The sequence below is a fragment of the Coenobita brevimanus genome, chromosome 15, assembly GCF_032717465.1.
Source record: "Coenobita brevimanus isolate Jiangsu-jjx chromosome 15, ASM3271746v2, whole genome shotgun sequence".
Taxonomy (NCBI): Eukaryota; Metazoa; Arthropoda; class Malacostraca; order Decapoda; family Coenobitidae; genus Coenobita; species Coenobita brevimanus.
This window is the reverse complement of record NC_136968.1, coordinates 9,219,089-9,230,706: the sequence shown is the minus strand read 5'-3', so window position 1 is coordinate 9,230,706 and position 11,618 is coordinate 9,219,089. Positions and strand designations below refer to the sequence as shown.

The 11,618-nt window shown below is 43.2% G+C and overlaps 1 protein-coding gene across 1 annotated transcript; it reads left to right on the top strand.

Annotated features, from left to right (window-relative positions):
- The first annotated feature begins 3,157 nt into the window (after positions 1-3,157).
- LOC145390615 (uncharacterized) lies at positions 3,158-5,560 on the top strand. Its single transcript, XM_080265414.1, has 2 exons — positions 3,158-3,290; positions 4,866-5,560. The coding sequence occupies exons 1-2, from the start codon at positions 3,158-3,160 to the stop codon at positions 5,558-5,560; spliced, it is 828 nt and encodes a 275-aa protein (XP_080121540.1).
- Positions 5,561-11,618: the final 6,058 nt, after the last annotated feature.

Here is an 11,618-nt window from a genome sequence, read left to right as displayed (position 1 = left end):
AAACATACATTTTGCTAACACTCATTGCAGTCCATTCCTTCATTTTTGCACTCTCTCTCTCTCTCGTGTGAGTTTCAACCCAACTGCAGCAGAAATCCCTAAAACTGTTCACTTCTTTCACAAAGAACTACATCACTGCTGTTGTGAAAAAAGCAAGGAAGAAGTCCACTGAAGAAGAAGCTCTGTTGCAGGGAAATTCTGGCTGCACACCTGCATTTGTGTCATCAAACAGGTATTTCAGGCTGAAACCCCGACCCTTCTTCCCACACAAAGGTTTCAGACCTACTAGTCCATGGTTCCTGCCTTGCCTGCCATGCACGTGACCTGCCCCATGCCCTGCCACGGCCCCTAGCATGGCGGCGTGGTGGCGATTTTGCCAACTCACCACTAGATGAGGCAGGTGATAATGCTGGTGACGGTGACAGTGGTGGTGATGGTGTTGGTGAATGGTGTTGGCGGGCACGTGCCTGTCGGCGTGTACCTGCACCAACATAACCAGATGGGCCAGTTGGTGGTGAAGTGGCACGTGGTGAGGCAGGCCGGCATGGTGAGGCAAGTCGTGAGGCCTGAAGTGAGGCAAATCAGCGTGGTGATGCAGGGGATGAGGCAGGTCGGCGTGGTAAGGCACGTGGTGAGGCCTGAAGTGAGGCAGGTTGGCGTGGTGATGCATGTGTAGAGGCCTGAAGTGAGGCAGATCGGCGTGGTAAGGCACGTGATGAGGCCTGAAGTGAGGCAGGTCGGCATGGTGATGCATGTGGTGAGGCCTGAAGTGTGGCAGGTCGGCGTGGTGAGGCACATGGTGAGGCCTTGAGTGATGCAGGTCTGCGTGGTTATGCATAAAGTGATGCAGTTGGTGTGGGTGAATGTGGTGATGATGGTGTATGGGTGGGAAATTCCACACTATGCTGCTCTCGTGCCCAGTGGCTCAACCTGCGGCATTTTCTCCTCCCGCCAGCCTCCTCGCTTCCTTCACACTCTACCTCCCCCGAAACTTTCTCCACTGTGCGTATATCACCCTCTGCAGGATCATCAACTACATCTGATCCTTCATCACCAGAAAAGGCTGATGTTCTTGCTGATGGAAAATATCGCTGCACAATGGAGAATTCATGGTCACTCTCCTCCTATGATGCATATTTTTCCTTACTCAACATGGCTATATCTGGTTCTTCGGAGGAGTCACTTTCCCTACTCAAAATTGGCAATAATGGTACATCTAACTCCCTCCCTATTGCACTATCACTTAGATCTTTCCTCCGAGGGTCTTTGGACTTCATAGGAGTGGAAGTTGGAGGGCAAGGGCGGGCGGCCGAGGATAATGACACGGGAATATCTTTATGCTAGGCCTATCCATCATGGACATACGGATCCAACCAGAGCATGATTGGGTTGCGTGTGGGAGGTTGCCAAAGGGTGCAGGTGGTGAAAATCATCACCTGAGTATTCAAACAATGGCACGAATTACTAGATCATGTATACATGACCCCTGGACAGCCCCGGGAGGACATGTATACATGTCACTCGGACGGGATGGGTTAAAAATCACCAAGTGGTGGTAAGAATGTCCACTCCCCCATCCTCTATATGCTCTTGCATCCATTACACACCTTCTCATTTTGTCATCCACACACTTATAATCAGTCATTGCTTTCCGTTCATTCAGTTCACCACCCACCTTTCTCATCATTTGCCTCGTATAGGCTATCTGTGGGTCATTTTGTCTGAAGAGGGTATTGACTATCACCGACCCCCTTCCTGCACAAATGTCCATTAGAGCACTGCCATTCTAATCCACTTGTGCAGGCACACCCAACTCACTAACTACTCCATCTGTCTTCTCATTCTCTACTTTTCCATTCATATCTCCCGTCAAAAAGACTCTCTCATTCCTTTCAAACTTTTCCATGCAGTCTTCCACATTTGTCCAGACTTCTTTCACTCCACTTGCATGATCTTATGTTAGTGTATACACACACACAATCGCCCACACTTGTAGTCCAACTTTCAATCTTACCCACACAAAACTTTGGCCAACTGATCCATACTTTCTCATATTCTCATTCCATCTCGTGCACTCAACAATACACCCTCCTTCTTTTGTCCTCTCATTCTCACCCACTCCAGTGCATATACCCCATCCATACTCACATTCTTTCACACTCTAACCTGCCCATCTAGTTTCAGTTAATTCACATACATCCAGGTTTTGCACCCTCATGCACCTAGACAATCTTTCTCTCTCTCTCTTTCATCTCATCATCTGCACCCCTTACATTCCATGTCGCAATCCATACCATGTCCTTTGTTCGGTCCTTAGTTGTCACCTTTTGGTCAGTCCTGGTCTGAGGCTTTTTTTCGTATTTTTAGTTAGTTGCTTTAGGGGGAGGGGTTCTAACCCTCCACCAACCCACTTATTGTCACGTAGAGAACATGTGTTGTTTAATGATAAGGTTACCACCCATCACTGTAAATTATATCCTGGTTTACAGGAAATCATTTGACGACTACTTAATGTAAAGCTACCCTAAAAACAGAGTACCGCTTCACTCACTGGGTGGATGATGCGCGCCCTCACCTACCACCTGTGGTGGCATCAGTATAATGGAGTGGCTCTGCTACCTGAATGTAAATTTATCCCTTTATTCCTTCCTTCTCCTCTGAAGCGCGAATGGCGGACTGGAGGAAAAGGCAGCTAGAGCCTGCTGTACACTGAGTTCACATTCGGATGAGCCTAGGAGTCAACAACAACAACTTCCTTTTCATTGAGAACTGATGCAATGATATTTACGAGGATGCTTTTGGGACATATTTCTGGAATTCATACAATCAAACTATTCCCCGATCTAGCCTAGGAGCATAATTGCGTCCTATACAAACAGCAGAACGATTCTCTAACCACTTGATCACACCTCTGTTGAACGATCTTGGCACCTCATAAGCTGCGTTCACACCAAGCGATTCGATTCGATTCAGTTCATGGAGAATCATATCGATTCATGATTCGTCTTGATGCGACATATTAATTCCTATAGGAACTGTTCACACCAAGCGAATCAATTCAATTCAAATCATGGCGATTCAAGGCGATTCAGAATCACTGATGCGCGAGGGTCCATTTTTTCATCAGTCACGGCGATTCAGTGGAGGAGTGAGCACCATGCTACCGGACGTCCTGATAAATTTAGTGAGAGAGCAACGTGCTATTTATGATGCTAGTGATCCTAAGCATCGGGACAGGGATGCCATAGCGGCTTTATGGAAGGATATTGCTGCAGAAATTAAATGCACAGGTGAGTTACGTTTTTAATCAATACAGATTGTTTCTATTCAGTACAAAAGAAATAGCCGCATTTGGCAACTCACGTATATTTCAAATGCGAGAGATAACCTCAGTAACGGTCAGGCGCCAGGCTGTCTGGGTGTCTTATGTGGAAAAAGGTATTTTCCCTGTACGCCTTTGATACCGTTCATTGACACTATGCCAAGTCGCATACATGTTGTTTCAAGAGTAACATGTAAGTATTATGACAATGCTAAAAATAACATAAACAGAATTTGTGTTATAATGTCCTTCATAATCATATTCCCCGTAGGAGTAAAGGCGATACTATTATGGCAATGCTAATAATAACATAATAAAGCAATATGACCTTAGCCGTTGCGCCGCCAAATAAAATAAAATCAACTAACAAAAATTCGTTCATATACTACATGCAAAATAAAAAGTACAATAGATGTGATGTGATATCATTTGTGTGCTGGCTATAACTAAGTAGCCTGTCAGTGGATCATTCTGTCCTGCCACTCGACAGCTCCACCTGGTGAGACAAAGTATTCTCTCAGAGTGTTGCGAACTGACATGGCTTCTGCTGTAGGCCTTGTACTTCTTGTTGGTGACAGAGTGTTCATGCTTTGATGGTGGTTATTAGTTTTATGATTATCTTCATGAAATCTTACGTTGTCGTCATGATGAAGAAAATTATGAAGCACACAGATACTTTTAACTATTGCTTCAGATACCTCAACGCTTGTCTCCATTGTTGTTTTAAGTACACCAAACTTCTGAGCTAACATACGAAAAGCACATTCTACAGTTCTCCTAGCTCTGCTCAACCTATAGTTGAATACCTTCCTTGAGTAGTCTAGGTCATTTCGAGGGTAAGGCCTCATTAGACTGGGCCTTAAAGGAAAAGCGGCGTCTCCAATGAGATAGAAGGGTACTGTGATTTCAGTATCTGGAATGTTACTAGGCTGTGGAACACCTAAATGTCCAGAGAAAAATGCCCTACCCATGTTTGAGTAACTAAAAACTGTACTATCACTGTTTCGCCCATATGCCCCTACATCAACCAGGGTAAAGCAGCACTTGGCATCAGCAACAGCCAGTAGTACAATAGAGTGATACCCTTTGTAATTGTGGAAAAGTGAGCCTGCAGAAAGTGGGCATTTCAGCCGACAATGCTTGCCGTCGACACTTCCAATACAGTTTGGAACGTTGCATTTCTCGAAAAACGTTCTAGCTATCTCTCTCCAGTGGTGATCATCAGGGTCTGCCATGTACTGCGGCTGCAGTATTTCCCATATAGCATTGCTTGTTTCTTTGACAATCTCATGCACTGTAGATTTCCCTGTGCGAAACTGGAACCCAAGGGAAGCAAAGGATTCTCCGGTAGCAACGTGTCTGGAAATAAGGTTTAAAAAAATATTAACTACCTATGTTTCTTGGAGAGAGAGAGAGAGAGAGAGAGAGAGAGAGAGAGAGAGAGAGAGAGAGAGAGAGAGAGAGAAGTCATACAGGGACGAATAAGTCAGATGAAATCCTGTGTAATTAGCCTTTTATTGTTATTATTATTTTCTTTCCACAGAAACTGAATGCAAGGAAAAGTGGCACCAGTTAAGGAGCAATTTCATGAGAGAAAAGAAGAGGATTAGTATCAAACCATCTGGATCAGGTAACACCAAAACAAAGAAGTGGGTATTCTATGACTCTATGGAATTTCTCATCCCCTATGTAACGCCACGAGCAACATCTTCTAATGTACCAACACCTCTTGATGGGGACCAAAGTTTTGAAGAACCGGTAGATGTTTCCCCTGACGATTCATCAACTTTTGTTGTCCCGGATGCACCTGATAATGCAGGTTTTCAAGAAACAACAAGCAATGTAGACGTCTGTGAAGGGGGGAATAGACCTGCTATCAACCGGCCTACTTCTACACCAAAGAAACCCTTCGCTACCAAAAAACCTCGCTGCGACTCTGCAAGTGAAGTCGATATGCAGATCGTGGGGGAGTTGAGGAAGCTTCGGGAGCATGCAGCAATCAAGAATGACAACGACTCTGATCCAGATCGTCAGTTCTTGTTAAGCCTTCTCCCTCTGATGAAGCAACTGTCGCCAGCTGACAGTATTGACATCAAAATAGAAATACATGAAGCCGTTCGAAGGAAGCTCTTCCATCGTACCAACACCCACTACGGTTACTGGACGGAGCAACACACAACTCATACACCACTACCATCTCCTGCTAGTGATAATAATTCTGAGTACTCTTATCTCTGAGAGCTAGCCCTAAAAAGTGGAACAATGATTTTGGTGCATTCACAACGATAAACATATTATGTCTATTTTTTTACTCTATTGAGTCATAAATGAAGGATGTCTATTTTTTTACTGTATTCACAGCCATAAATAAAGGATGTCTATTTTCTTAATATATTCACAACCAGAAACAAAGAATTTATACTTATTTTTACTCTATGCACAACCAGAATTAAAAGATATGTTTTCTTAATGTATTCTGTATTCATAACCAGAAATAAAAGATGTCTTTTATACTGCATGAAACACTACTTCTCCCAGCTTTCAGACTTTTTAACAGTTCACTTCTTACCTAAGGTAAATGGCAATCCTTTCTTCAACTCCAACAGCACGTCGGTAATTAGTATTCTGTTTTCTTATGTTGGGTGCAGTCAACTCCACTAGCATTTTAAACTGTTCAGTGGTCATCCTAAAATAATCATAAAACTTGTCTGAATTGTTTATCAAATCTGGGAACAAGTGTCCGAAACTCCCAAAATCAGGTCTTTTTGCATTAATTTCATGCACCCATATTCTTCTTGGACGCCTACGCCTACGCCGCCTCAGCCACAGCAACACCTCTATTTCAGCAAGAGCGTCTACGTCCATCCTCGTTCAAGTCAGCCTTTGCACTACTCCCTGTTGATTCTGACAGTTTGATTCTGTCGGTATGAACGGCGCTGATTCAAAATGAATCGAATCAATTGATTCTCCATGAATTGAATCGAATCGAATCGCTTGGTGTGAACGCAGCTATAGAATGCATCTCAGAATCCAGTGAGATACGGCAGCAGTTCAGTATCTTGGCCCAAGCACTTCAGAGCACCATTTCAAGGTCTTCTTAATCCAGGACATGTAGAGGAATTCGTTTTACGACTGTACAGCCCTAATCCATACTCTTTCTTCAGCCTAAGTTGTGTATGATACTGATTCCTTATGCGTTTGAAAAGCCTAGTGCCCTATTCGTAATACTTAAATAGTGTGTAAGCTTTTTTCTCTTCTGTGGTAGGTGGGGACGCTCACCATCCACTCACTCGATGTAGTGCTGCATTCATGTGAATGCCCTTTCCTCTCTTCCTTCCTTCCTTCCTCTTCAGACTTTACTTCATTCTTTCCCCTCCCTTTTGCCTATGGGTGACTTTACACTCTTCTGTCTTTCTTTTCTTCATTCTTTCCTCCTCTTCTGCCTATGGGTGACTCTACACTGAGTAACAAGCCAAGTGGTTTCATGTACACCAGGAAACCATTTACTATGCTGGGTGGTAACCATATAACGAAATCATGGCGCCTGGTGGTTTAGTGGGCAATTAAGGCGTTCCAATCGGATTGACCCTGTGCAGGTTTCTATCCAAGGGATGGTTGGAGTTTGTTGCTCACGTATTGCCACTCAGGGATGAGTGAAGCTGGTCACTCTTATCTTCAGTGTCAGGACCAACTTGCTAGCCCCGGACTCCTACGCTCCTCATGGGGCCACACAGGATTAGATGATGATGATGATGATCATGGTGATTATCTTCAGACAGCAAGGAGACGAATATATAAAAAAAAATGAAAATTAATATCAACACGCAAAATGGCGTCTGATCATAAAAATAACAACTGTTAACAAATCGTTACCATAGAAGTTGGTGAATGAAGACAGACTATAGTCATATAACCCCTCGTGCTAATAAAATCCTCTGGAGACAACAAGAATATAATTTATGATAATATCAAATCATTAATGGGCGTTAACCTTCTCATGCTGGGGACAACTTCATTATTCTGTTACTCCGATGGCCAGAAGAGTCAACGCAGCTGAAAGTGTATTTGAATTTGAGAGTGTTAATACTGTCATATTATAATCACCTCAGTCTTTTATTTCAGGTAACGACAGACTAGTTCATTCATATGCTGGTTAATCATAGGAGCAGGAAATTTAAATCAGTTCATGAACGATTTTTTTTTAAATAACAGAACAGAGGAAGGAAAAACAAATAAACAAAAAAACTAATCCATACACCAGATTACTGGTGTCCTCTGTTCATAAAGTATCTGTAACAGTTAGACTTGAACAGCTCTAGGTTAAAGTTTTGAGGGAAACAACTTTGGAGAAGCGACTTCCAGAGAGATGCAGTTCTGGGAATGAAAAAATTCTGATAGGCGGAGGTTCTGCAATATGGCTGAGTGACATTCCAGTCATGAGCGCTACCAGATGCCTGCGTAGCACAAGGGAAGGCATGGAGAGGTGGCACAATGGATGCAACTTCGTCTGAGCATTTGCTATAAAAATATCTGTAAAAAAAATGCAAGAGAGGCAACATTCCTTCTTACTTGTGGGGGAGATAGTTTATTAGTAATAGCAGGATTATTAACAATTCTAACGGCTTTGTTCTGAATTTTGTCCGCTTGTTTTAATGCAATCTCTCCACATCCATTCCACAAGGGTGAGCAGTATTCAAGCTGAGAGCGCACATGACTCTTATAAATTATAGCTAACAGCTCGTCAGTGAAGAAGTTACGGACTCTGTACAATAATCCAAGTTTCTTTGAGGCTGTTTTAGCAAGTGATCTGACATGAGGGGTCCAGCTGAGGGCATTGTTAAGTGAGACACCAAGAATTTCAATACTTTTGGAGATGGGAATATTTGTTCTATTGAAGGTAATATACAAGTCTGGCAATGCCTATCTATTAGTAAATTGTATATATTTAGTTTTACTAGCATTAAATGAGACAAGGTTGTTTTGTCTCCATTGACTGATTACAGATAAGTCTTGATTACTTTAAAACCCTTTCAGATCCTGCCCTACCTGGTCACCGACAAACTTGGATATCTACCTGGCTTACCTGGAGTCTTTGTTGCCGCTGTTTATGGTGGCGTTCTCAGGTGTGTCTAAGTGTAATGCATCTTAGTGTCAGATGTCTACACTTGCAGACCTACACTGGAGAGAGAGAGAGAGAGAGAGAGAGAGAGAGAGAGAGAGAGAGAGAGAGAGAGAGAGAGAGAGAGAGAGGACGGGGTTGGGGGAGGAAGTTTGTACGTAAGTCGGATCTGTTCTTATTTCAAGAAGGGATGAGGTTATGGTACACTCAGTGTCTGACTTGGCTCTTAATCTCTCATTGGTTTAAATGTAATTTTGTTGTTCTTAATGCATAAATAATCAGTTCTTACATCTCTCGACCGTCAAAATCTTCCGCTTGAGTATCCCCTACTTTTAAACAATATTCATCTCAATCCTAGATCATCTTTGAACATACTTGGGGCTTCATTCTCTCTGAATTTATCTTTGAAAGATCATAATTATTACCTCTCATGTAAATTCTGTTTCCAAGAGATTAGGTATGCAAAGCCTACTCCTTGACATCTTTTTTTTTTTTGGTTTAATTTGCCCCTGTGAAGAGTACCAGTCTCATGTGTAGTGAGGCCCCCCGACGTACAGCTCTTCTCAACAAGGTGGAGGCAAAGGCTTTTTGTCTTGGTAACTCTCCTCCTCCTCATACTTGCACCTTTCAACCTGTCTCTTTGCCACACTTGCATCTTTATCTCGTTTCTGTCGCTACCTGAATGGTCATTGCTTCTATGAGCTGAGTGTTTGCATCCCTCCATCATAACAGAGGGCATATACCACCCGGCTAGAAGCAAGCTAGTCCCTCTCTCGGTGATGACTCAAGATGCCTGGAACCACTGTCTGACTCTCTTCTTCATTTCTGCAATATTCGTGGCCTCTCCTCTAACTTTCGCTCTGTTGAGCACCACCTCTCCTTCTCTAAACCTCACCTTCTTTTTCTAACTGAGACTCAGCTGTCTGAGGCAACTGACAGCAGACCCCTTTTCTGTATCCACCTACTTTCTCTATACTCATTTCAAAGCCAAAGGTGGCTGTTGTGTATATACAGTATATGCAACAACTTATCTTGCTCTCATGTTCCTGAACTCGATTCTTCTAAATTCTCTACACTCTGGCTTAGGCTTTCCTGTCATTCACTGACTAAATATATCTATGCTGTTTACTTATCTCCTAATTCTACTACAAAAAATTCTTTGACTACCGTACTTCTACAATGGAACACATTCTATCCATTTCTCCTTTCTCTGATATCTCCAATCTTGGAAATTTCAATGTTCACCACCACCTTTGGCTCTCCTCTCCTTTCACTGATCCACCTGGTAAACAAGCCTACACCTTTTCTATCCTTAATGACCTAGAGCAGCTTGTACAGCACCCTACCCGTATTCCCGACCGCCTTGGAGAGAGCTCCAACATACTTGACCTCCTCCTTACAACTAATCCTTCTGCTTACACTGTTAATCTTTTCCCTCCGTTGGGCTCCTCCAGTCACAATCTTATCACCTTAACCTGTTGTATCGCTCCAGTACGACCTGCGGACCCTCCAAAGAAACGTCGACTGTGGCACTTTGGAGCTGCAGATTGGGAGGCCCTCAGGGAGTACTTCTTTGATTTTCCCTGGAATGATTATTGATTCCATGGCTTGGAGCCATCTGGGTGTACCTTGCGCTTAACGGAGGTTATTCTCTCGGGCATGGAAGCATACATTCCTTTCTCATATCCTTTGACTAATGCACGAAAGCCTTGGGTTAATCACGCTTGTTCTAATGCTGTCCGCAACAAGGAGAGGGCCTATAAAAGGTACTGGAGCCAACCCACCCCAGAATCACATCTTATATACCGGTACGTTTCTGCCAGGAATCGTCCTAAGTTTGTTCTTCACTCTGCTAAAAAATAATTTCATCCGTACAAAATGCTCTCAACTCTCTAACTCGAATTCTTCCCGCTCTTTCTGGCATCTTGCCCAAAACCTTTCTAACAACTTTATCTCATTATCCTTCCCTTCTCTTTTCTACTCTGATGGCTCTGTAACTATTTTTTCTACTGATAAAGCAGATCTCTTCACTCAGACTTTCTCCTCCAATTCAACCTTAGATGATTCCGGTGCTGTTCCTCCATCACTTCCCCCCTCTGACTTCTTCATGGCTGACATTAAAATTTCTTCAGCTGATGTATTTTCTGCCATCACAGGCCTCAGTACTAATAAGACATATAGGGCTGATGGAGTCCCTCCTGTTGTTCTCAAGAACTGTGCATCTGTGCTTTCACCCTGCCTAGGCAAACTGTTTTGCCTTTGTCTGTCAACTTGTACCTTTCCTTCTTGCTGGAAGTTTGCTCTCATTCAGCCAGTCCCAAAGAAGGGTGACCATTCCCAACCCTCTAACTATCGTCCAATTGCTTTAACATCCTGTATCTCAAAAATTTTCGAGACTATTCTTAATAGAAAAATTTTAAAGCATCTTTCCTATCACAACCTTCATTCTGATCGTCAGTATGGGTTCCGTCAGGGACGCTCCACAGGCGATCTTCTCACCTACCTTTCAGACTCCTGGTCATCCTCCTTTCGGGACTTTGGCGAAAGCTTTGCCATTGCACTTGACATCTCAAAGGCTTTCGATCGAGTCTGGCATAAATCTTTAATTTCCAAACTACCCTCTTACGGTTTCAATCCCTCTACCTGTGCCTTCATCTCTAGCATCCTTTCTGGTCGTTCTATAGCCGCTGTTGTAGACGGCCATCGTTGTTCTCCTAGATCTATGAACAGTGGTGTTCCTCAGGGCTCTGTCCTATCACCAACTCTCTTCCTTTTATTCATCAATGACCTAAGCTGTACATCTAACCCTATCCACTCATTAGCTGATAACTCCACCCTTCACCTTTCCATTCAATTCCCACAGCGTACATCTCAACAGTTACTTCAACAAGCAAGGGATGATGCTATGGCACACCTAATGTCTGACTTGACTCATATCTCTGACTGGGGTAAAAATAATCTGGTTGTTTTTAATGCATCAAAGACTCAGGTTTTGCACCTATCAAGCCGACAAAATCTTCAGCAGGTATACCCACTAATATTTAATAATATTCAGCTTAAGCCTGCATCATCGTTGAACATGCTTGGGGCTTCATTTACTCGGTACTTATCTTGAAAAGAGCATATTACATCTCTTGTAAAATCTGCTTCCAAGAGATTGGGTGTGCTAAGCCGACT

Coding starts and splice junctions, on each gene's coding strand:
- LOC145390615 (XM_080265414.1), top strand. CDS start 3,158: ATGCTACCGGACGTCCTGATAAATTTAGTGAGAGAGCAACGTGCTATT. Junction 3,291..4,865: donor TGCAGAAATTAAATGCACAG/GTGAGTTACGTT, acceptor TTCTTTCCACAG/AAACTGAATGCAAGGAAAAG.